At 44.7% G+C, this 27,500-nt stretch overlaps 1 protein-coding gene across 1 annotated transcript in view; it reads right to left on the bottom strand.

Moving 5' to 3' along the window:
• Nucleotides 1-27,500, bottom strand: part of MGMT (O-6-methylguanine-DNA methyltransferase) — a 140,205-nt gene that overhangs the window by 16,564 nt on the left and 96,141 nt on the right. The window contains exon 4 of the mRNA XM_058810622.1: nucleotides 16,225-16,376. Within this exon, the coding sequence (XP_058666605.1) occupies nucleotides 16,225-16,376 (152 nt within the window). The remainder of the gene's footprint in view (nucleotides 1-16,224; nucleotides 16,377-27,500) is intronic.

The raw sequence follows: 27,500 nt of genomic DNA, 5'->3' as shown, positions 1-27,500 counted from the left end.
TACCTCAATCACCCGGCAGGAGATGACGGGTTCAGGTCTGGATCTGCTGTGTTGGGGATCTGCACTTCCCATATTTCCTCACTGTACGTATTTCAGATGCTTTACAAACAGGACTGAGCCCTCAGGGGGTTCATTCACACCTCTGAGAAGAGGTAGAACCTCTTCAGCCTTCTTGTTCCCTCCAAATCTTTCACATTTGACCACTGAAAGAAATATTCCAAGTCTCCACTTTCAGGATACCTCAAAAATGAATGGCATGAACAGTGGCCTGCACAGTGCCATTGATGCCAGGGACAACACCTGGCCAATAAAAAGCAATAATTTAGTGTATTTCAAGCACTAAAACACTGCTTTAGACGTAGGGAGTGCCATGGTGAAAATCACTAATTATTTAATACGGTTATTTTAAAAGAAAATTCAGATTTTATATTTTTTTAGCTTCCTGGCAGCACCTCATGGAGAAGTTCTCCCCAACAGGCTCTGGGACAGCAAGACTTCCATAAATCATTCTCCATATGAACACAGGGGGCTTAAAATCAGCAGAACACCAAAACACTGACAGTTCTGTTTTGGGAATGTCTTAACTCCTACCTGGGCACTGCAGGGAGCAAGGAGAGGTTTGGGAGAGGAGGCAGAGACTGAGACACAGATCCCAAATCTGCAACTCAAACCTGAGCACCAACAAAGACCTGCTGGTGTTTCTATAATGCCTTAACTCCAGGTTGAATGATCAGGGACAGAAATCTTCTCCAGGCTAACATTTCCCATTCAAAATCTCATTCCAGCAGCAAATATTTTTTGCTTTGTTTCAAATACATCAGTTTTGGGAGCAGGAAATTGTGCAAAGTAGGTAAAAATAACCTTTCACTGACTTTATGGACATTTGAAATCCACACAGGAACTGCTGTATACATAAATACAAGAGACCTGCAGATCAGAGAAACTCAACCACTGCCTTATCACTGCAAACTCAGCTTAACTGGCCATATTTTATCATTATTTACTGCTGCACAACCCTTCATCCTGTTCTGGAACAGACACAGAATGGCCCTTCCAGAGACACCACGCACCAGCTCAGCTGCAATTTCTAAGTGACTGGGCCAGAAAATTAAATTTCTATTTCCCCATTCAGGATAGGAACAAATGAGGGACTTGCCTCTATTTCTCTTTGTCAGGGAGCTGGGACTCACCAAGAACTTCACCTGGGCAGCTTTGAAATTCTCCTCATCAGCTGCACCCTGCAGACAGAGCTCGGACTGCTCTCCCTCGTGGCCCCGTGTGACAGGAGGTCACCAGTGGCCAACACCCGACCCAAAATTCAGAAATCCCTGCGGGTGTGCACCGAATGCACCTCCCGGTCCCACCTCTACTCTCCTTTTCTCCCCCTTTATTGGAGTTCTTGTTTTTGCCAGCCCTGGGGAGGTCTCACCCCTTCTCCTTCTCCAGAGGAAATAACAAAAATTAAAGTGAGTTTACCTCAATCTGCACTGCTGGAGCTCAACAGAAAGGCAGCCTCGCAGGCTGACTCGTCCTGGTAACGAGCCACACAAACCTGCCCAGAGCTCCTGAATAAATAAGAGGATTTGCTAGTAAATAAATAAATAAATCAATCAGAATAAATGCAGTTTCCTGATCACACTGATGGGAAGGCAGGACCCTCTGGTCACAGGCTGGAACCAGCAGGGAGGTTCTGCAGAAAACTCCTCTCAGATTTATGGATATGCTGCAAGTGTCATTCCAGTATCAATGAACCCAAAACACAAGGTGTAGATAAAGCATTCAATGCTCACACACCTTGATAAAGCACAATTTCCAATTCATCCCTATAAATTAAGCTCATAAACTCCAAAATTTCCAACTCATCAGGACCTTGGGTTTGAGGTCTTGGTCAGGATCATCAACTGCACCTGGGACTGCAAAACTGGGCAGCAAAATTGAGCACAAATTGGGCAAATTTGGAGAAATAAAGTGACAAACCTTAACAAGAGCCTCAAATCCTACCTCAGGACACAAAATCCAGAACCATCATGAAGGAAGTGTGAGACATGGGCTTTAAAATTCACAGAAAGGTCTTATGAGATTATTGGTCACCATTGCAAGGCTCCAACACATTCCCATGAGAAAAAGGAAAGGAAAAAGGGAAAAGGAAAAAGGAAAAAGGAAAAAGGAAAAAGGAAAAAGGAAAAAGGAAAAAGGAAAAAGGAAAAAGGAAAAAGGAAAAAGGAAAAAGGAAAAAGGGAAAAGGAAAAAGGAAAGGAGGCTGCAGAGGGACTGGGGACAGGGATGGAGGGACAGCACACAGGGAATGGCTCCCAGTGCCAGAGGGCAGGGATGGGTGGGAGATTGGGAATTGGGAATTGTTCCTGGCAGGGCTGGGTGGGATATTGGGAATCAGGAATTGTTCCCTGGCAGGGTGGGCAGCCCTGGCACAGGTGCCCAGAGCAGCTGTGGCTGCCCCTGGATCCCTGGCAGTGCCCAAGGCCAGGCTGGACATTGGGACACCCTGGGACAGTGGGAGGGGTCCCTGCCATGGCTGGGGTGGGATTTGGGGTCCCTTCCCACCCGAACTGTTCTGGGATTCCATAAAAGGGGAATAAATCCACCAATTTTGACATCAGCTGGTGTAAAACTGATGTTGTAAACTGGAATTTGTTTCATCACCTTACAAGAACAGGGCTATTTCTTCTCCCACACTGCAATATCATGTGCTACATATTTGGAATGTTACACAGATTTGGAACTGGAGGATCTTTAAATTCCTTTCCAATCCAAGACATTCATCCAGAAGGAATCCCTTGCATCCCCCAGGTACCTCCACAAACCTATTCTATATCCACTCAGGGAACAGGGCAACATCAGGCCAGGTTATTTGGCCGAAAGGAAACGTTAATTCTCTGCAAACCTTTGACCACACTGGGTCACCCCTGGATCCTGATGTTCTCCTCCAGCAAGGCAGAGGAGGCTGGGAGGCCCCAGCATCTCTCCTCTATTTCCCCTGCTTCCCACAGAATTGCTTTTATTCTATAATTCCACGTAGAGTTACACTGAAGAGGTGTTTCTTCCATTTCATTTTTCGTCACAGCCCCAAATATCCCCTCCCAAAGGACTCTGGAGCAAGAAATCTGCACCCTCAGTTGCTTTGTGAAGATCCTGCTGCCAAAGATAACCTGGCCTAGAAAATTAATATATGAAACATGCAATGCAAATGTGCTGCACTACGTGAACAAAGTGTGAGATCCTCACTAGGCTAAAAAAAGGAACAGAGAATTCTTCAGCTTTCTATAAGTTCCTTTGTAAATGTGCACGTTAAAAATAATACTCATTAAAGTGCTTAAATGCAATAAAATGGAACTATTTCCTCACTGCATTCAAATGAAATCAGTATTAAAGTACCGATTTTTTAAAAATTTGCATTAATTTATTATTGAGTTATACAAATACCTAATGGATGGAGCTAAGATGTACACAGCACTTTCCAAACACTAATTCACAACATCCTTCCAAGAATGCTGCAGCAGCAGCAAATAATTCCCAGAACCTTCTGGCTTCAGTCTCAAAGTTAAGGTGTGTTTTTGCTTTTTCTTTTTTTCTTTTAAGGAGTATGTATTCAAGCAGCCAACAGAACAACAGGGAAGAGGTGAAGTGTGATCCCATGAAGCCACTCAGCCTCAGACTGATCCCAGTGCCATCACACAGCGCTGCTTAAATGAACTGCAACTGGAATTCCCGAGATCCAAATTATTTAAACAGACATCCTGGAAGCAAACACAGGAGCAGCCCTACCAGTGACCCCTGATGGGATTTCACAGATTCGAGGCTGCTCAATTAACAGGCAGGCCTCAAATCAGTGCCTTGCTTGGAGGAAGTTCTCACAGGTAACCTGCCAGGAGAGGAGGAGTCTGAGGAGGCACAGGCAGAAATTTGGGTTATTTGTTAGTGAGAAGCAGGTGGGGCTGCTTCTGCACCAGCCCTGCACCTCTTAAAGAATAATTTAATTTTCTGAAGCATCTAAAGAATATTACAGGGATTTCCCTCAGTTGGTAAGGTTCATAATCACACGTTTACCTGATGCAACAGACCTGTTGTTTAACACGGACCTGCAGCATCAGGAAAATCCTCCTCACGCTTCGCAAGCCGCCACGAAAAAGAGGCTGCTCTGCATGCCGTGCTCTCCTGCCAAACCCAATGAAGTCAGCACAGGCACAACATGTTTATACAACATTAAGGGTTCACGTTAAGCTGAAAGCAAGGAGGAAATTTGACTTTCAGATTGCCAAATGAAGAGTGCAGGTGTATTCTGGAGCCTGCAACAAAGGAGCCGGTTGTGTTCTCGCCCACTGCGGATCCCTAACAAACCCTCCTCCCTGGAAGGATGGTCAGAGCTAAGGTCACGGCACCCTCCATCTGCATTTCAGATCTCGACTTTTGTTGGCTTTACTACTTCTTTTGGCATTAAATATGAATGACGTTCCCCGAAACATTTGGAACATTAATTATGAGGAAACGAAGGCAGGGAAACGCAGGGCTCCGGTCATTGTTCACCCACGGAACGACAACCAGGAGCTTCCAGCAAAGTGCTAAAATATAAAAGGGTGATGTTCATTCATGTATTGGTCCAAGCTGCAGCACTATAAAGTACATCAAAAGGTGTTAATGGTTTCAATATTTATCTGCTGCAGGGAAGCACTCTAAAAAGAAGACAGAAAAAAAAATTTCTGCTAATGGCTGTGTCTCTCCATTAAAATGAAAAGCTTAATGCATCTTATAATCAGAGGACAATTTGCAAATCATTAAGAGAAATGTAAAATTCCATTAAAATACAAATCAAGAGTCCCTCACTGGACTAATAATCTTTTTGATATTATTTTGCATTTCACTATTTCTGTTCCCAATATCCAGGCACCACAAATGATCAGTTCTTGAACATGCTATTTACCACAGCCTACTTCTTTAACGAGAGACTGAGAGAAGTATAATCTGCTATTCAGAGCAGGTACTAATGAAGAATTCCATATATTCTGAAATTTAATTAAAACCCCAAAGATTTCAAATTAGATGCAATTTGAAATGCCTGGGGCAGAAATACATGCACTTGCGTGGCAAGGGTATCACGCTGAAAGTTGATACCGTAATTGGTCTTGATGTATTTTTGTGTTGCCAGGCTGAAGCACAGAACTCATAACCATATAAAAATTCTCTGTAGATTACCTGCTCATTGAAAATGCCATCACTCAGGTAGTTCTCTACTAAATTACCATGCTACTAAAATGCACAAAGTGATTCGAAGAGAAGAGTGGCACAGCTGGTCGACGCTGCCAATGAGTTATGCATGCGTCGACGCTGCCTTTTTTCTTAGTAAAATATGCTCAGTTGAATATTAAAATATAATTGGCATTCAACCTAAGTAGCTTAAACCATTTTGTTATCTTCTTTTAAACCGATTTGGCTCCTCCACAGTTATTTTCGAGGATGCGATTCACAAACTAATGACACCATCACATTCAGCTAGATTTGTACTATTTTACATTTGTCATAAATAGGGACAATTTCTACAGCCTTCTAGGGATGTCCTTTAATACTTGCTCCTCTTGAACATCAAAGGCCCAATTCATGGGGAAAAAAGAAAGAAAGGAAAAAAAGGAGTGTGCCATTTATGTTGTTCTTGCATATTTTATTCTGAGAGGAGTGCGGGATGCAAATTTCTAGTGAGAAGTGTGTTTTTCCAGTTAAGTGAGACCTTGCTTCCCCCAGAATTAAATGGTCAGCAAATAAACTGGTCAGGAGATGTGTCAAAACATCCTGGAAATGGGTCAGAAAAGGGCATTCTTAGGTCAAGAAGCACAAAAATACCTTTATGATAATTTTTTTTTTTGTCAGACAGATTTATTTGTGTGCCCCTAATAAAAGAGCTGTCAGAAACGTCACTACATTGTCATTTCCTGAAAAAAAATTAACAATATTACTTAGAAACAAGGTGCTCACCATAGTAACAGTCCCATTAAGCCCATTACCTCTGAGACACCAAACAGGTTAAATGCATATAAGTATTGATGGTATTTCCTATTGATATGGGGTTTTAAGTAAACTTGCCTGAAAGTTCATTAATAAAACGGGTGTGAGAGGCTGTATTTATAAAATCCTTTCCTTTTATCTTGATTGCATGGGTTTTTATTAAGGAGGGGTGCAAAGGTTATGTGGGGCTGCATGTGTGGCAAGCCAGCCAACAAATCAAAGGAAAAATGAATTAAATTAAACTTATTCCTCACAGGTCTGCAATGAGAGCAGGTGCTGAGGTCTGGGGCTCTGGGTGAAGATGAGCACACGACTCTGGATAAAAAAGCCATTTTCCTACACTGGTGGGGTTTTACCACCTTCAATTCTTACCTTTTAATCTAAATCTCATCTACAAGCAGCAGTGTCAAAAGTTACCGGGTTGGTCAAAATGGTTCTTAGATCGGGGTCAACTGATTCCTCTTCCTTCATGGGGAGAAAAGGGATGTGATTTTGAGCAAATTCACTTTATAAAGAAGCCTCACACGCAGGTGGCTTTTAGAGCAGCTGATTTTAGAGTGAAGCTGCCCTGATTTTGGTCCAACAGCGGTTCTGTGGAAATATTTATCATGGAATCATGGGATGGTTTGGGTTGGAAGGGACCCCAAAGCTCATCCAGTGCCACCCCAGCCATGGCAGGGTGCTCCAGCCTGGCCTTGGACATTTCCAGGGACCCAGGGGCAGCCACAGCTGCTCTGGGAATTCCATCCCAGCCCCTCCCAGCCAGGAATTCCTCCCCAGTATCCCCTCACCAACACACAAACCCCTTCTTTCTAAACAGAAGTGTGGAATAATTTGATAGTATTTGATAATATTTCAAAAATTTGGAATAACAAGATCCACAGACCTCTGCAGCTGTTTCAGAATCCTAAATATTGAATATCCTCAAATTCTCTGAGAACAGGTCAAAATATTGCCATTGCACAGGTGAGCACTGGCTGTGGACCTTCAACCCACTTTTACCTAAAAAACTCCTATTTATAAAATGCTCCTCCATTCTAATTATGGCCTACCTGTAATAATGTTAAGAATACTGGCAAGAAAGGATTGTCCTACTGGAAATACAATTAATTATAAAAAAAATTATTTTAATAAATAAATTAATTAAAATTTATTTTAAAAAATAAATGATCCTCTCACTGCTTTCCCCATGACAGGACAGACACACTGCTCTGTCCATCCTTAGACTCTTCCAAGGTCCAATCTCTGAAAGATTCCACCAAAATCTCATCAACATCTGCAATCAGTGCTGCCAAAAAGGAAATTTGCACCTAAGAGGGCCTGAATTCTCCTAAATGGGCCACATCTGGCAGACAATTTACCCTATGAAATTCAATAATAGTATTTGAGGTACACTTAAAACCACACAGGGCTTCCACTGGAAATTATGGGAATTTTGGTGTGAATTCAACAGGAATTGGGTCAGGAATTTGGAAGATATTTCTGTCCAGACTGCATTTGTATTGATTTTTTTGTTTTGTTTTGTTTAGTTTTGTTTTTAAATACATATAGTTGATAGAAAGCAACGGGGCAACTGGGCTGGAAAAAGAATTAGATGTATAAAAGTAACTGGGCTGTTTTGGGGTTTTGCTGTTTCCATTTTTGAAGGTTGGAGAGGATTGATTTCTGTTTGCAGAAAATTGTAGGAAAGTATTGGATTGTAAAAATCCATTAAATGTCTCACAAAACAGTGACTTTCTGCTTATCAAAACTCCTCTCACATGAAATGGTAATAAAAGAAGATGCCAGTCTCTGGAATTTGAATTTTGAGTTGGCAGACAGAAATAGGAAAGCTTGTCAGCTCCCTGCACTTGAATCTGCCATGTCCAGATATGTGAAGTATGAACGTTTCCGAGCAGATTATTTCACATTTAACACTTTCTAAAAGCCTAAATAGAAATGTATTTGCATGTCTGATGAAGCTGCAGGGTTGAGAAAGGGAAAATCAGAGACATTTATCAACCTTTTTTTCCCTTAATGAATTGAACCTCTACTACCAAATGGAAGAGAATTTCACAAATTGCTGCAAAAATCAGTGGAGAAAATGCCAATTTGTATTTGCCTAGGAAAGGGCAAGTCCTGCCTCCTCAGTGAGCGAACAGAGCAGCTCAAGACTGGAAAATATAAATACAGAATCCCATGAGGTGGGTTGGAAGGGACCTCAAAGCTCATTCAGTGTCACGCAGGGACACTTCCATTGCCCCAGGGTGTCCCAGCCCCAGTGTCCAGCCTGGCCTTGGGCACTCCAGGGACCCGGGGCAGCCACAGCAAATCTGGGAATTCCATCCCAGCCCCTGCCCGCCCTCCCAGGGAACAATTCCTGCCCAATCTCCCACCCATCCATGTCTCTAGCTGATACAACCTGCTGGGTTCCCACTTTCCCAGAGAAATGAATTGAATTGTCCATTTTTGCTGGAAAGAAGGGAACCATGAGGAGCTGATACTGGAACTCCTGGTTTCCCTGTTGGCTGCATTTGCTACTTTTCCTACTAAGGATGTTTATGCTTTAACCATAAATATGTATCTACATCTTATATATCTATATGTAATCTATATCTGTATCTATATCTATATCTATATCTATATCTATATCTATATCTATATCTATATCTATATCTAATCTATATCTATCTAATCTATATCTATCTATATAATCTATATATCTAATCTATCTCTAATATATTTAAATCTGTATTTAAGCTATATCTACAGCTATATATCTATATCTATATCTATATCTATATCTATATCTAATATGTATCTATCTATATAATCTATATATCTAATATATCTCTAATATATCTATATCTATATTTAACCTATATCTATCTACAGCTATATATCTATATCTATATCTATATCTATATCTAATCTGTATCTATCTATATAATCTATATCTCTAATATATCTATATCTATATTTAACCTATATCTATCTACAGCTTTATATCTATCTACAGCTTTATATCTATATCTATATCTATATCTATATCTATATCTATATCTATATCTATATCTAATCTGTATCTATCTATATAATCTATATATCTAATCTATCTCTAATATATCTAAATCTATATTTAAGCTATATCTATCTACAGCTATATATATCTATATCTATATCTATATCTATATCTATATCTATATCTATATCTAATCTATATCTATCTATATAATCTATATATCTAATCTATCTCTAATATATCTAAATCTATATTTAAGCTATATCTATCTACAGCTATATATATCTATATCTATATCTATATCTATATCTATATCTATATCTATATCTATCTATATAATCTATATATCTAATCTATCTCTAATATATCTAAATCTATATTTAAACTATATCTATCTACAGATATATATATCTATATCTATATCTATAATCTATATATCTAATCTATCTCTAATATATCTAAATCTATATTTAAGCTATATCTATCTACAGCTATATATCTATATCTATATCTACATCTATATCTATATCTATATCTAATCTGTATCTATCTATATAATCTATATATCTAATATATCTCTAATATATCTATATCTATATTTAAGCTATATCTATCTACAGCTATATATCTATATCTATATCTAATCTGTATCTATATCTATATCTATATCTAATCTATATCTATATCCAATCTATATCTATCTATAGCTATATAATTTATATCTAATCTGTATCTAATCTGTATCTTCTATATCTACATCAATATCTCTAAAATAAAGGGTGGAAGTCCCAGGGACTGCTCCTTGAAGCAAAATCTGATCGTAAATCTCAGCTTAATGACACCTGAACACAAAGGCCACCACAGGACTGCCTAAATGCACTGAACCTGAATATGTGCATGCCTGAAACATGAAAATATGTATTTACAAAAATTGCAGTTTATCCACAAACTGGCACCTGAAGATTCAAACATTCCAGCTTTACTTGACAATATCTCAACCAAGTCAATGATTCTTGCAATATTTTTACTGTAATTTAAAGAAAGGGAAAAGAGATCTGTAATTCATTTTAATAATGTAAATGCTTTTCTTATTGAAATAATTTTTATATATTGAAAAAGTCTATGGATAAGTTGTACGTGGGAAAAATTTACTCTCAGGATACCATAATTAGGGTGAGCAGCACAGCCGCTGAAATCTATTTCAAATGTAAGCATCAAGGGATGTTTAATTTGTCATATCAGAAGCACACAAATTAACAGCCCCGCAAACTTGTGATTTAACTATTCTGTCCACTATAAGAATGAAAAAATACCATGGCTTTTGCTGAGCCACAATCAGAAAATACAGAAAAATTTACTTTTTTTTCTTAATTTGCTGCAAGCTGGGAGTTTTTTATAGTTTCTAAAGTGTAAAATTAGTAAAAGAGAGGTGCTAGGGCAGCTCCTGGAAGGGCGCAGAGTACTGAGGATGTGTTTTGGCAGGGTTTTCTCCACGGGAGCTTCCCAGGGGGACATCCCACAGCCCAGGGTGACGCCAAGTGAGGAGGTTCCCCATGCCAGGGCTGGCATTTCCCCGTGCTCCCAGCAGCCCCGGGCAGGGCCAGCGTCTGCAGAGCAGGAAATCACAGGGTAATTATTGATTACAGCCTGCCCACGTCAGCCGGGCCCGAGAACGGAGCCGCTCCCGGCGCCTTTGAAGGCTCCCGTTATGCACGAGGTGCCTCATCAATATCCCCCCTTGGATGAATAACCTACGCCGTGCTCGGGGGATCGCAGCTCTCCTCCCTGCTCCCCATCCTCAGCTGCTCCTCCCGGGCCCTCCTGCACAGCTGGGCTCTGCCTTTGCCGGGGCTGTGCCACAACCAGGGAACGCTTTGGGCTGAAGGGGCCTGGAAGTCATCAGGTTCCTGACTGTAAGGTTTTCTGTGAGCTGTTTGGGTGGCCTGGAAAGGCCCAGGGATGGCCTTGAAGAGCCGACGCTTCAAAGGACGAGGAGAGACTTCTGATCTTGTCTCAGTCTTGGTGTTTATTAATTGTTTATCTAAAAGATTTTCTTTCAGCCCGACAGAGGTCTGCACAGCAAGTCAGCCATGGGCACACTGAGAGCCCCCGGGGCGGTCACTTATCTTTATACCCAAAGTTACGTGTACAATATTTATCATTTCTCCCCAATACCTTCTACCCTTATTAACCGGTGCACTTCTAGTAATAACCAATCCCAAAGTGCCACCACCACCACAGAAGATGGAGGCCAAGAAGAAGAAGAAGAAGAACAGGACACGCCCCAATTCCTCCATCTTACTTCTTTAGACCCCCCCCCTGTACCAAAATCCTAAACCCTGTGTTTTACACTTTAACTAACTTATCCCTTCACCATTCACCCAGTGAATTCCTCCCAGTCCTCATACAGGTGTCGTCTCCCGTGCAGGATCAAAGTGCAGCCACCAGACACGTCTGGCAACATTCCAGGACTCCCGAGCCCCCCAAGGGTGGTCTCGGCCTCTCTGCACCTCCACACCTGACACCTTCCCCTGTCCCAGGCTGCTCCAGCCGGGCCTTGGGCACTGCCAGGGATCCAGGGGCTGCCGACCCTGCGGGGAACAATTCCTGCCCAAAATCCAATGTAAATGACCCTCCTTCAGTTTAAAACCATCAATGCCCCTAGTGCCACTTCCAGATCTCTGACACAGGAATTTACAGCTCAGGTGGGAACAGGAGGACTGAGCTGGACTGAGGGAAAAGCTCAGCAAGGAGCAGAACCCCAGGGCTGCTGCTCATCACAGGGCGAAGGAAAACTCTGCTGTGTCTCCAATTTCCTCTGTCCTGTGCTCTAATGAGCCATCTGGTCTGCAAACACACAGCACAGCCACCCCGTGCCACCCTGTGCCATCCTGTGCCACTGCAAACACAGCACATCCACCCCTGTGCCATCCCACTGCAAACACACAGCACAGCCATCCCGTGCCACCCTGTGCCACTGCAAACACAGCACAGCCATCCTTGTGCCATCCCTGTGCCATCCTGCCACTGCAAACACAGCACAGCCACCCCTGTGCCACCCTGTGCCACTGCAAACACAGCACAGCCATCCTGTGCCACCCTGTGCCACTGCAAACACAGCACAGCCATCCTGTGCCACCCCACTGCAAACACAGCACAGCCATCCTGTGCCACCCCACTGCAAACACACAGCACAGCCACCCCTGTGCCATCCCTGTGCCATCCCTGTGCCACCCTGTGCCACTGCAAACACACAGCACAGCCACGCCGTGCCACCCTGTGCCACTGCAAATACACAGCACAGCCACCCCTGTGCCACCCTGTGCCATCCCACTGCAAACACACAGCACAGCCACCCCTGTGCCACCCTGTGCCATCCCACTGCAAACACACAGCACAGCCACCCCTGTGCCACCCTGTGCCACCCTGTGCCATCCCACTGCAAACACACAGCACAGCCACCCCGTGCCACCCTGTGCCACTGCAGCCACCCCACTCCACAGCACCACAAAGGGAGGGCAGGAAATTCAGGAGTGGCCAAATCAGCGTCACCTTCCCCGTGTCCCAGCCCTCAAAACAACAACATTCAATTTTCCTCTTTGTACAGAAAGGGAGCTAATGACCAGGCTCCATTAAGGGCAATTAATCATTTCCCATTAGGAATGTGCAGGGGATTTTCCGAGATGCCCCACTCAGAGCAGTGGGAGAAGCTGACTTTGCTCAGTGAAATTTCATGGGTTGTTGAAATTTTGTTCCACATTTTCAATTATGTTTGGAAATAAATATAATGGCTGCATATAGGCTGGAGAGAGCCAGTAAGGGGAGAACTCCTGGGGGCGTTGGGAAACCCAACTTTTCCCTCTCCACAAATCCCTGACAGGCAGTCAGGGGGGGTCAGGGGCTCTGCTCCCAGGGAACAAGGGACACTTCTGGGGGAAACAGCCTCAAACTGTGCCAGGCAGGTTCAGACTGGAAGTTAGGGAAAACTCCTTCATGGGAAAGCTGCCCAGCCCTGGCACAGCCTGTGCAGGGCAGTGGTGGAGTCACCATCCCTGGAAAAACTCAAAAACCACGTGGATGTGGCACCTGGGGACACGGATTAGGGGTGAGCATGGTGCTGGGGCTGGAAGGGTTGGGCTGGGTGACCTTAAAGGTCTTTTCCAGCCCTAATGGTTCTGTGATTCTCCTGCCTGCCTCAAGACTCAGACTCCAGCTTTGCCAATGCCAAGGTAAGAGAGGAACGGTTGATTTTGTACTTTAAACACATTTCTCCTGCTTAACAGTAATTTAGAAAATGAAAGACACTTTGGACAAGTTTAAGATATAGGAGAAGCCACTGAAACAGCAGATACTGAATTATTACAGAATTTCTTAATGAATATAAAGCAGATCATCTCTACTTTCTGCATCTGCAAATCTCTCTGCTTTTGGTATGTCAGAGCTGATTGTCATGATTTTTCTGTCCACAAGGAATGATGTCCTCAAAGCTGGCACAAAAGCAGTTGCAGAAAACTGACCATGAACTGAGAAGTGTTTCATCCCAAAAGCACTTTATACATTTTTTTTTTTTGTTAGACGAGAAACCTTTTTAATGCGTTTTTTTGGCATAACCAAAACCCTTCTGGTCCCCAGATAAAGTTAGTGCAGAAAAATAAAATAAAATTTGATGTAAGCACTGATTAGGAAGAATTTATGCAACAGTCAAGTGATTACAAAAGCACTTGAGGATGGAATTTGAACCCTCTCTCAAAGAGCAATACTGAACATGGTCACACTTACAGGGAAGGGGGGAAAAGGGCCAAAGGTTTTGATGATCACGGAATCACAGAATTCCAGCCTGGTTTGGGCTGGGGGGACCTGAAAGCTCATCCAGTGTCACCCCTGCCATGGGCAGGGACACCTGGCACTGCCCCAGCCTGCTCAGGGCTCCTGGTGCTGAACAGAAATGTGAAAAGTCAGAGTGATGAGAAAAAGCCTGTCTGGCTTTGGATCCTCAGCTCTCACTGATGTTTGTTCTGCATTTTTCAGCGCCCGGAGAAACGAGCAGGCACTTTCAAATGTAAATGTGCAAAAGCAAATAAATACCAAATTCCTAATTTAGCAGAACTGCAACTCTGATGTGCAGATAAACTGAAGTGCAATCCATCAGAATTTTACTTTTACATCACCTTTCTCCTAAATAACTTTTAAAACCAGTTCCTTCCAACTTTGCACATCTATTTCCACATTCCTTCAAATGCAATATTTTTCGGTTTTATGAAAGTATCAGTAGGAGAAAGTGACAGAAGAACAGAAATGCTCTCACATCGTTGTGATTTGAGGCAATTAATTCTTCATTAATGTTTCCATGATGTAGGAGCCTTCCCCCAATAAAACACACACATACAGACCTGGGCCAGGCCAGGAGCAAATGAGGGAGGTAAATTTAAAAAAATTGGATGTGCACATGCAGAAATGGGAGCCCTGCCCTGCAGCCCAGCTGGGCACACCCAAACCCCCCAGCACAGTGGGCACTGGCACCCCAGTGTCACCTCACAGGGCCAGGGAGCTGCAGGGACCCTCAGGTGATGCCCAGAGCCACGTCCCAGCCCTGCACAGCTCCTGGTTCTCAGACTGGATGTGCTGAAGAACTTTCCTTCCTTTGCTCAAAAATTCAAGGGTGCTGATTGTTTCCCTTCGGAAGCTCCCTATTAACAAATATCCTTATTTTTCCTCTTTTAAAAGTTCTTCAGTGCCTTATGAAACATCAAAATTTACAAACAAAACGTTAAAAAAATATCTAAATAAAACATTACTTTTTTTTCCTTTCCATTAGTTTTCCTGAATGGGTTCCTGAATTCTTTTTGGCTGTGTGAATGAGATTCCTTGGTGTAAGCACTGCTGCTGGTTTGGGGTTCAGCCCTGAGAGGTCTGAGAGGAAGGTTGTGCCCTAGGGATGGACCAAAGCCTTCCATAAAAGAACCTCAAAAGCCATGACATCGCTCCTGTCAGGGAGCTGTAGAAGTGATGTCAATGCCTCAGCCCCCTCTTGGTGGCCAAAAGCTGCTTTAGGCAGCCCCAGCTCCCGGAGCAGCTCCCAGCCCTCCAGGTGTGCTCACAGCCCAACCTTTCAGCTGAACCATGTCCCTTTATAGGGCAAGGATGAGGGAGACGGGGGCCAGGGGCTGATGGCAGAGGGCAGGGGGGGTGGTGTCACAGACATCTTTTATGGAAAATCCTTTCCCTTAAGGATTTTCCCTCCTGAGAAGCTGGGAGGCCTCAGGAACAAAATGCAAACAATGGTTATCTGCTGCTGTGGGATGCAACAGGTGTGTAAGGTTTCGGTGATGTTTAGGTGGCCTGGAAAGGCCCAGGGATGGCCTTGAAGAGCCCGGCGCTTCAAAGGACGAGGAGAGACTTCTGATCTTGACTCGGTCTTGGTGTTTATTAATTGTTTATCTAAAAGATTTTCTTTCAGCCCGACAGAGGTCTGCACAGCAGCCAGCCATGGGCACACTCCCCAAACCCCCGGGCGGTCACTTATCTTTATACCCGAAGTTACGTGTACAATATTTATCATTTCTCCCCAATACCTTCTACCCTTATTAACCGGTGCACTTTTAGTAATGACCAATCCCAAAGTGCCACCACCACCACAGAAGATGGAGGCCAAGAAGAAGAAGAAGAAGAACAGGACACGCCCCAATTCCTCCATCTTACTTCTTTAGACCCCCCTGTACCAAAATCCTAAACCCTGTGTTTTACACTTTAACTAACTTATCCCTTCACCATTCACCCAGTGGAATCCTCCCAGTCCTCATACAGGTGTCGTCTCCTTTGTAGGATCAAAGCCCAGCCACCAGACACTTCTGGCAACATTCCAGGACTCCCGAGCCCCCCAAGGGTGGTCTCGGCCACTCTGCACCTCCACCCTGAGGTGCTGAGATCCCACACAGGTGCAGCTGGGATTGGTCTCATGGGGTTGTTTCTGATTAATGGCCAATCACAGTCAGCTGGCTCGGACTCTCTAAGACACAAACCTTTGTTATCATTCTTTCCTTTTCTATTCTTAGCCAGCCTTCTGATGACACCCTTTCTTCTATTCTTTCAGTGTAGTTTTAATGCGTTATATACCATAAAATAACAAACCAGCCCTGCGAACCACGGAGCCAGATCCTCGTCCCTTCCCTCGGCCCAGAAGCCCTGTGGGCACGGTCCCGGGTGGCACTGACCTCTCCGGAGCAGGGGGTGGTGCAGGGCTGGCAGGGGCAGGCTCCCCGTGCTGGCAGGCTCACAGAAGTAGGCGCGCAGCCAGGCCGTGCACTGCCGCAGGGGCTCCGGCAGCTCCTCGCACGCCTCGCACGCCACCGAGGGCTCTGCCCTGCTGGGACACAGAGAAAGGCAGGGTTACGCTGGGCACAGTGACAAAACCAGGCCGGACAGGGCTCTGAACAACCTTGAGCAGAGCGAGGCTTGGAGGTCCCTTCCACGCAAAACAACTCTGTGGTGCTGCGATAAAACCCAATATTCACACTCTGTCAGCAAAATAAAAACCCCTAAACCTTTCATCTGGAGCCAGACCTCTTTTCTTCTCTTCTCAGAGAAAAGCGAAGGCATTCCTCAGAGCAGTAACAAAACCTCACCCTCACCACCCCTACAAAGGCAGAACAGTGTTATGAACACCTGTAAGAAAGCCCAGGAACGAGGGCACAGCCACGCCAGGGAGCAGGAACACCCCCAGGCCAGGTGGGTGACACATCCTCGTGCTTCCAGGAGGGGTGGAGGGGAGGCTCCTGCTCCGCGTCCCCTGGGGGAGCAGTCCCCTGTCCCCAGGCCATCCCTGGGGAAGCAGGGAAGGAAGCAGCTCTCCCTTCCTCCAGCGCCGTGGCAGGTCTCTGCTTCCCTCCCCTGATTGAATTGGAAGGAAGCAATTGAGAATTCATTTGATTTTCAGTGGCAGCTCGTGCTGGCAGGGGCTGAGGAGCAAAGTGAGCCAACAGAAAGCACCTGTAAATAAAAATGGGCTTCTTCCCTTGCTCCTTTTTCTTTTTTCTTTCCCCCTGGAAGAGCAAGGTGTGGATGAGGGGGTGAAAAAGGGAGCCCTGGACTTGTGTCCAGCTGTGCTTTCCAAGCTGGATGTTTCCAGGGGTGCACAGCAGTGCTGGGAAGGGGGTGGAGGTGCTCTCCTGGTGCTTCCCAAGGCTGGGGTGGGGCAGGGGGGACTCTCACAACTGCAGAGACCCGTGTGAGGACAGCAGCAAACACACAGTGCATCCATGGGAAATGATGGAGACAACAACATCCAGGGTGATGGAACAGCAACCCCTGCCAGCAACCTTCCCAAATCCAGAACCCTCACCACCATCACCCAGAAATTTCCTGATTCTTGCAGCTTTGTCTCCCAGCTGGAAATAAACCCAGAGGCAGAGGTTGTGCTAGACCTCAACAGCAGAGTCTTCTGGTTTTCCCTGAAAGTCCCAAAATTCCTGAAATAATTCCCAAAATAACCCCCAAGATTTCCCAAATAATCCCTGAAATTCCCCCCAAAAAAGCCCCCAAATGCCCAAAATAATTCCAAAAATTTAAAAAAAAAATTCCCAGAATTCCCAAAATAGTTCCCCAAATAATCCCTGACATTCCCAAAATTACAAAAAATAATCCCTGAAATTCCCCAAAAAATCCACAAAAAGTCCCCAAAATTTTCCCAAAATTATTCCTGAAATTCCCAAAAAAAATCCAGTTTGGTAGCAGTTAAGTGCAATTTTATTTCTCTTTCCATTTATTTATCAAATCCATGCTTTTGACTTTATGTATGTGAAGTAGGATCAAGTTGCTTTTTAAACCTGGTGTCTGCTTTATGCTGTTTTTCTGATTAATAATATCTTTGCTTAAAGAAAAAGCATGAGAATCCATGCACAAACTTTTGTGCACAAATCCCCATGGCATGGACTTCAAACCAAGCTCCCAACACCACGGATAATCCATAATTTCACACAGGTACAACACAGCAGAATGTGGCTCTGTTTTACTATGAATTGTTAGAGCTACAACAAAATAACAATGAGAGACTATAATAACAACAACTCCTCTGAAACCTGGCCCAGAAGTGGGGAGGCTTTTCTGCTCCATTTATCCAGAAGAGCACCAAGAGTGCTCAAAGCTTATGATGATCTCCTTATGTTTTTCACATCATCCTGTTTCCCATTCTTGGGAGTCTGGAAATCATTTGGGCTGTAATGTCACCAATAAAACAGAAAAATTCCCAACTCCTCACGGCTCTGGGAGCAGCAGCTCTGGGCTCTGTGTGAGGAGCAGCCCAAGGGAACCCAACCAGCACCAGTCACCCCCAAAACAAGTGGGGAGCAGCTCCAGGGAGACTCTGGGAGCACCTGCAGGGCCTGAAGGGGCTCCAGGAGAGCTGCAGAGGGACTGGGGACAGGGATGGAGGGACAGGACACAGGGAATGGCTCCCAGTGCCAGAGGGCAGGGATGGGTGGGAGATTGGGAATTGGGAATTGTTCCCTGGCAGGGCTGGGTGGGATATTGGGAATTGGGAATTGTTCCTGGCAGGGCTGGATGGGAGATTGGGAGTTGGGAATTGTTCCCTGGCAGGGCTGGGTGGGAGATTGGGAGTTGGGAATTGTTCCCTGGCAGGGCTGGGTGGGATATTGGGAATTGTTCCCTGTGAGGGTGGGCAGCCCTGGCACAGGTGCCCAGAGCAGCTGTGGCTGCCCCTGGATCCCTGGCAGTGCCCAAGGCCAGGCTGGACACTGGGGCACCCTGGGACAGTGGGAGGTGTCCCTGCCATGGCAGGGGTGGCACTGGGGGGGTTTTAAGGTCCCATTTAAGGTCCCACTCCAAGCCAAACCATCACACACACGTTCCTCACTTCTCCAGGTGCTCCCTGGCAGGAGTGTTTGGAGGGAATTTATTTTTAATTTTCTTTTTAATTGCTGCTTTTAATGGCAGTGCCCTGCCACCGCTGAACATCTCCAGATGTTTCTGGTGGGGCCATTCTCCCAGCAATCCAACACCAGAGGCTTTCCCAACACCTGCCACCCCCACCTCGGCCAGGAAAGGGAAGGCTCTGCAAGGCAGGAATGAATTTGCTCTCCAGGAATGCCCTGAGCTCTTTTCCTGGAGGACACACACTCCACGTGCCAACACACACAGCCAGAGCTTCAAACTGGCAGGGAGTTGGAAAAAAAAAAAAAAAAAAAGAAAAACCTTCACATTAATTTTGCTTGGCAACAGCTATTCCTGGGAATTTGACAGCTTTAATAAAGAAAAAGAAGGCACACAACTCATGCATGAGTGTCTTCTGCTTGCCCTCCTCCCCTCCCTGCCCTTCCCTCTCCAAACTTGCATAGCACAACTTCCACAAACTGCCTCGGCATTAAATATCGCCCTGAAAGCACCAGCTGCCTTTTAAAGGATTTTCTCAGGCTTCAAAGCCTTAAGCACGTTTCAAAGAGCTGAGTCCAAGTGGTCTGAAAACACTGGTGAGAGGAGCAGAGGAGTCACATCATGGGAAATTCCCCCCTGGAAGGAAATCCCTCTGCCCGGTGTCGGATTCCTTGGAAGGTTTCTCAACTCCCTGCTCCAGGCACGGATCTTTGAGCACCTCTGGGTCAGGATGGACAGGAACAAGTGGAAATTGAGAGAAAAACACACACCTGAGAGTCACCTGGTATGAGCCACCTGGGCCTGAACTTTGGGAATGAAAAAATAAAAAGGAAAAGAAAGGATCACAGAGGCACCAGCAGCACACGGAGGGGTGGCCCAAGTGGCCTTCCACTGCTTTGCCTATGGAAAGTTTCAGTCTTAAACCTGTGATCAACATGATGCAATTTTGCTTTTATACAGGAAAATAATGTGTGTTCATCGAAAAATAAAAACCCCAAACCCTAAACAAAATATGTAAGAAATCTGACTGCTTTGCTTTCACCCTGGAGAATTTTGTTTTTCCTTAAAAAGTACCAATGTCTTTTTTTTTTTTTGCAGTGGGGTTGGAATAATGAAAACTTTTATTTAAACCGCATTAATATTGTTTAAATCGCTTCCATTTTCATCAGAGTCTGTCACTGCACTTGTTTTCATTCCTGAGTTATGCTGGGTGCTGCCTGGCATCCCAAAAAATTCAAAGTGAAGAGTTTTGTATTTTTACCTGGTGAACAACCAACCGTTGCTGTTGGAGTTTAGTGTGCATTTTATATTTCATTTCATTTCCTTTCATTTATGTTATTTTAGTTATTTTTATGTTATTTTATTTTATTTTTATTTTTATTTTATTTTTTGACCCAGAAGTTTTTGGTTTGCAGCAGTGTGGTGCCCTCTAATATGTCAGCAGTGTCACACGTCTGTCACATGTCTGCCTTAACTTTTTGGGGATATTTGGGGTAAGTGGATATTCAGCTTCACATGATGAACATGGCTTTACAGTGGGATGCTTCATTACAACTGCAAATTCCCCAATCAGAAATAAAAGCTCATTTTAAGCTACCTAAAGACATCTAGAAAGAAATGTATATTTTTCCCAGTTGGATGTGTCTCACAGAGAGATTTTATTCAGGCCAGGCACCCAGTGCTGCTCCTGCACATCTCCAGCCTGTGGTGGTGACGTCCAAGAGAGCGCCAGACCAACCCCAACATGGGAATCCACCCCAGGATCAGGGTTTTCACACCCCACAGCTGCTCCACACCATTCCCCCTGCAATCCTGCCCATTCCTTCCCATCCCAGCCCTTCCCAGAGCCTGCCCAAGCTGGGGAGGCAGCTGGCCCTGTTGCCCGATTGATAAATGACACAAAACTCGGATAAGTTTTGTGGGTGCTTTATTAAGGGCCCGGGGAACTGGGGGACTCACGTCCCAAAGTCCGAGCCCCCGAATTCGCGTATGGGTGCTTCCCTCTTGTACATGCGATTCACAACAAAGTCTCTAAGGAACAGTTTCCCCGTTCCCCTTGCCTGGTCACAGACCCCTTGTGATACGTTCCTTGGTTCACAACCAAGATCATTAATCCTCTGCTTATCTTATTCTAAGAGCATTGTATTCTGCCTCTAGACAGTTTAGCATTCTTACCTTCTTGCACTAGTTTAATTATTTATTAAATCCCTAAGACTACCTGCTAGGTAACACACAAAACCCAACACACTTTCAATGGCTACAAAACTACTTTTAACAAACCAGTTCACACACAACTCACTATAATTAAATATTTTGCTAAATTTCATTTCTTTTCCAACAGCCCTGCATCCACACCAATGCACTGAGAGGAGCCTTCCCACAGCTCCAGCCCATCCTCCCGCGCCTCCTCACCTCTGCACAGGATGAAAGGAAGGAAGAGCTGCTTCCAGCAGAGGGGGAGGAAAGCAGCAGCACCTGTTTCAGTTTAACAGCTCCTTCCAAAGCCACCGCCAAGAACTGGAAGTTTCTCAGGCGCTTCCAAAATAAACATGTAAGCGGCGGATTGGCTCCGGGATCATCCCAAAGAGCTCAGCCATGATGGAAACCAGGGAAATGCTGGGAGAAGCCATGTCCTGAAGGGGCAGGATGCTCATTATTTATTTCTGAGCTGCTTTTTGCCTCGGTCCTTCAGAAACTGAAGGGAAACAAGGTGGACCTTGGGCTGTGCTGAAAGGAAGGGGATGTAACACGACTCTGCTGGCACATTCCATGGGAAAGCCAGGAGCTGGCAGCTTCCTTAGCATAAATAAATACCAGGAGAATGTCCTAGCAGCTCCCATAATGTATTTATAAAATTGATGTCTATTTATAAAATATTTGTGTATTTTAAACACAATTGATTGGTTGAATTTAACATCCAAAATCCCAATTCCATTGCCTGTAGCCACACACACCTGAGTGTTTTATCCCTGGAAAACCACCTCACCTTCCAGTGGCTTGCCTAAGGAGAGGTTTAGAAACTGAGCCAGTGAAGAGACCCCTTGGCTTCAATTTTAAAATTTTCATTTTTTTTTTTTTCTTGAGACAGAAATGAAAAAAACTCCTTAACTAAATAAAGATTGCAACTCCTCCTAGCCTGGAGTCAACAAAGTGCCATTGATACATGTGGGCACACTCAGAGTACATTATTAATTCTAAATTTTTAAATTTTAATTTTTTGGTAATATTTCTTAATTTAAAATTTTGTAATTTTGTAATTTTATCTTTTTTTTTTTTGCGCATTTTTGTGATTTTCTTCCCCAAAGGTGGGAAGAGTCTGGTTGGTACAGAGCTCCATGAGTGTCATTAGTACAGAAAATTCTTAATATTTATATAAGTTTTTTATATATATCTCTATAGATATATAGATATATATCTATATAGATATGTAAAATTAACAGAGCTCCTAAACCTGAGTAAATTTTTACACTTGCAGGAGAAGTCACTGTTAGTCCTCTAGGACCTGAATGGTAATTTTTGCAAAGAATACATATGAGGGACCAGAATAATTTTAAAATTATTGGGTTTTAAATGGCATTTTTTGTTTGTTCAGCAAATGACTGAAGATAAGTTGTCACATAGCTCTCACACACCTGAATTCCTAACAGAAAAAAGTTGCACTATCTGAAAACTGAAGGCTGTCCTCTTCTCACAATTACATAGATCTGTGCTTATCTTACCAAATTAATTTTCTTTTAGAGAAATAGCTGCTGTGTTACCTTTCAAATGGAAGGATCAGTGATGATTAGCACACAAAAATTAACATTAAAATGAGACTTAGTGAGGCAGCATTACTTGTTCCACAACAACACAGAGTGAGCTGATGTTTTTACTGCAGCCTTCATTGTGAAATTAACTAAAAATGTATTTTATCCACACCGAAATGTCATTTAAGCAGCCTTTCTTTGATAGATGAAGGCTAAAGCCACCCCAAAACTGCAGCTGAATTATCTGGTCTCTAATGACTCCAAACCGATTACGGGATGCAGAGCAATCTCGTTAAATTTTATTCCAAAGCTTACTACACGGGTGTTTTCTCTTATTTTTCTATCAATGAAGCCCAGGAGGTTTCAGGACAATTCATTATGTATGAGACCCAACTTACAGTGCTTGACTGTTGATTAATAGCAAAGTTTGCTGGGTGTACATTTGCAGCATTAGATGCATACAATATGCTAACTTATTCTTCCACCCTAGCTAATTATTTACCAAAATGACTACTTGAGACTACAATTTATTAAATGCATGCATCCAGTCTCGATTTGGCCCCAAAAGACAGCCCGGAATGAAGATCTTTTACTTGATGTGACAACTTCTGGAAACAGTGTTATTAATATTGTAAATGTGGCAAATAAAGAGTTCAAATAGCCGGGTGGCTCTGCTGCATTTCTTCCCCACAACTGCACCAACGAACAAAGCGCCTTTTTAGGTTTAAAATTCATGGCCAAGCACATCCTGACATAGTTTAATTTAGCTGCTTATAAATGAAGTGGCTCTATGATGGGAGGGAGAGATTAAAAAAGGGATGAGAGCTGCAATAAACAGCAATAACCCCAATTCCTGTCGAGCAGCCCCGACACTGCTCCTTTTAAGACCTATTAAGAAAAAATTGATGCATTTAGGGAAGAACATGAGAAATTGGAGCTGAGTCAGACTTTGTCCCTGTCATACAACCTGTGCAATGTTTTCCTTATTCTGTTTTTATCTGCTCTGGAGCATGCAAGTTGTTACAGATCTAACTGGTGAGAAATTCTGCAGCCTCTCTTTAACCCTGGGAAAGAAGCACCTGCACAGAGATTTGAGCATCATATACACAATATAAATTCTAATTAATTAATATAACAAATTATAATTAATCACATAATACATGAACATATTAAATTAATGATACACTAAGTAATAAATAAACACACCTCTTGAGTGAATACAAAGATATTTAAATAGTGTCATTTTTTCCCCAACTTTTGCAATTATTGACATTAAATTTGGGGGCCAAACTGGGCTTGTCCAAGCCCATGATCCCTGCAAAGCTGCTCCCTGCTTATTCCCTGCTCCTGGTGTGCACCAGCAAACAGTTCAAAGGATGGAGTGAGACTCCTGTCTCCACATGCCAAGATAAGGAAAATCAATGTCAATGCCCAAAAGACTCAAGTGATAGCACTGAAGGTCATTAAATGCTACTCACTGCCCTGGACCATTAAAGTTTTGATTGGAATCCTATACAGGGAGACACAGATTTCAAACAAGATCCTGCCCTGGGATGTGGCACTGCGCGACCACGGCGGTGACTTCCCTGAACACCTGAAACACATCCAGGGAAAACAATGCTCTGTGTGTGTGGGCTTGGCTTCCCTTCCCGAGCATTTCTTGTGCTTTCACAGCAGTCAATCCCACTGGGAACAAATATCCTTGTTAAAGCAACCACCAAGTTCTGGCAGTACACCCACCTCAATCTCCCCCTGTGCCTCCCAGTGCCCTTTGCTGTCTGCTCCGTGCCACCCTCCTTCCCTCAATCCCAGACTGCTTGGGGTTGGAAGGGACATTAAACACCTTGTTCCACCTCTGCCATGGACAGGGACACTTTTCAATGTCCCAGGCTGCTCCTGGCCCTGTCCAACCTGGCCTTGGGCACTGCCAGGGATCCAGGGGCATCCACATCTTCTCTGTGCCAGGGCCTCACCATCCTCACAGAAGAATTTCTCCCCAGTATTCCATCTTCCCTTTGGCAGTTTGAAGCCATTCTCCTTTTCCCCTCACTCCTGTCCACCGTCCTTAGGCCACCTTTGAAGTTCTGTCCTTTCCCCATGCTGGCCACCACCACCCCTGCTGACCTCAGAGGTCTGGACCATCTCTGGACTCTCAGTCTGACCTTACTGCCCTGCTGAAGATTTCCTGCTCCACCTCCACACTGCTCACCCATCCCAGTGCTGCTTTCTTCCTGTTTCCCACCCACAGCTTTTCCAGGCTAATTCCTGGCCTCTCCAGATTTCTTCCTGCACGTTTGTACCCCATCTGTGCTAGCAGGAATGATCCAGGCCAAGACAACCACAGTGAGCTCTGGTGCTCATCAGCACCAGGAGCTCTGTCAGCTCAGAGACCTTCCCCAGAGAGACCCGCTCCCCTCCATCAATGAAACCCTTCAAACACCAACAGCTGGGCCCTACTGAGAGAGCACAAATATCCCTAATATCACAGTGACCTCTTCACAAATATTTCCGTTTCAAATCAGCAGGTTTGGCAGCAGAACGACCGGGAGAATTTGCCGAGAAGATAAAAAAAGCTCGTTTTCTGTGCATCTTCTGTGTGGGGAAGGACCACCCTGTTCTAGATTGAGATCGAGCACACCCTGAACCAGCAACAACCGAGCAGATGCTTCACATTAAATGTTTTAAAGCAGGAAGCAGAACTGGAGCCAAGCTCCAAGCACAGCACACTCTGGCCGAGATGTTCGGCAACATTAAGCATAGGTGATATCATCAGCTCCAGCTTTAATTAGGTTAAAAGAAAGTCAGTTAATTTTAGCACTTACAAGAAATTGTTACAAAACATTTTTTCTTATATAAAAGAAGTCTCCCATCAGACCTGGGAGGTCGGTTTTATCACAGGCAATTAACTGTGTTAGGGCTGGCTGCAGGGGACCCTTAAACCGCACACCGCATTCCCCGCGCTGCGCCGCTGTCCCTGCTGCTTCTGGGGACTGATCACCATCCCCAGCCCTCTGCAAGGCTGGTTTTGGGGACTGATCACCATCCCCAGCCCTCTGCAAGGCTGGTTTTGGGGACTGATCACCATCCCCAGCCCTCTGCAAGGCTGGTTTTGGGGACTGATCACCATCCCCAGCCCTCTGCAATGCTGGTTTTGGGGATTCACCACCATCCCCAGCCTTCTACAGTGCTGGTTTGGGGATTGATCACCATCCCCAGCCCTCTGCAAGGATGGTTTTGGGGATTGATCACCATCCCCAGCCCTCTGCAAGGCTGGTTTGGGGATTGATCACCATCCCCAGCCCTCTGCAAGGCTGGTTTTGGGGACTGATCACCATTCCCAGCCCTCTGCAATGCTGGTTTGGGGATTGATCACCATCCCCAGCCCTCTGCAAGGATGGTTTTGGGGATTCACCACCACCCCCAGCTCTCTGCAATGGCCACAAACCCACCAGCCCTACTCAGCACCCTGCCTTGCAGTGATAACCCAACTGCTAACTGGTATCTGAAGTCAAATTTACATTTTTTGCTGCATATCTCAGACAGATATAATCCCAATTATGCATGGATTTAAAAAAAAAAAATCCACCAAGCCTAAGGGAGTTAAAATACACATTACAACCCTTACAGTGCAAGACCCAGGTCTCTGATCTGGTGCACGGGGACACTGAAGGACAAAAACCTAAGGCTGAATTATTGGAACTGGGCCCTGACTTTGGATGTCCACCTTGACGTGCGTCAGTGCATGAATTCCAGATGACAGTGAGCACCAAGAATTATAATCAACAGCACCTGCAGATCCTCCAGCCTATTAAAATGAATTAAGATACAGACAAATCAGGAACCTCTTAAGAATTCGACTTGCCAGGACGTTTTTCAAAGCGAGTTCCCAGTGTGGGTGTAAAGTCTGTGACCCCTGAGCATCTCCTGCTCTCCTGAAGTGGGTCCAGAGGCCACAAAGATGCTCCAGGGCTGGAGCCCCTCTGCTCTGGAGCCAGGCTGGGAGAGCTGGGGCTGCTCACCTGGAGAACAGGAGACTCTGGGGACACCTTAGAGCTCCTTAGAAAAACTAATATATCCCAATTAAAACAGCATAGTTAATGGAGATATCCACAGCCTTTCTGCAGGGCTTTGAGGTTGCTACCACACACATCAGCAGGATCTCTCCCAAAATGGCATCACCCAGCCAAGAACTGGCTGTACCTCTTACCAATTTGGCCTCAACCACAAAAATACACCAGTGAGGAGAACAAAGAGTAAAGAGCATTTTCCTTCATTTGGATCAAGCTGATGTGGAGTTTGCTGTTCCCAACACTCCACAGTGCCTCGGTCACTCTGGGCAGGCTCTGGCAGGGAGGGCCCTTCTGCAGGTACCAAGAGAGCCCTCCCCTGCCACAGGCCATCCCTGCATCTCTGCATCCAGGAGGAAAAGCTTTTCTCTCAGGTAACCAGGCAGGACCCAATAGTTGATTGGAAAGCCAGCAGGGCACATCAATAAAACCAATAAAAATACTGTTTCAAAAAGTGCTGTTATAATTAACTGAAATAAGAGTCTATAAACTGCCACCTCAGAAGGAGCTTGTTAAAGGCTGAGCACAGCAATGTAATTTAAACACACTCTGCCCTTCATGGACCAGCCTGGCCACAGCATGGCTCTTGCTTCTCCCATCTTCTCCCAAATCTCTGGATGCAGGGGGATCCCTCATCGCTGGATCCTGGAGTTCTGGAGCTTCCCTGTGCAGAGGTGCTGCCCTGGGGTGCTGAGCTGATGTGACCTTAAAGTCACATCTGAACCTCCTTGCACAGGGATTTACAGCCCTGGCACTGCCACATCACAATCCTGGAATGGTTTGGGTAGG

The sequence above is a fragment of the Ammospiza caudacuta genome, chromosome 9, assembly GCF_027887145.1.
Source record: "Ammospiza caudacuta isolate bAmmCau1 chromosome 9, bAmmCau1.pri, whole genome shotgun sequence".
NCBI classification, from domain to species: domain Eukaryota; kingdom Metazoa; phylum Chordata; class Aves; order Passeriformes; family Passerellidae; genus Ammospiza; species Ammospiza caudacuta.
The sequence above is the reverse complement of the archived record's forward strand: the minus strand, read 5'-3'. Positions and strand labels throughout refer to the sequence as shown.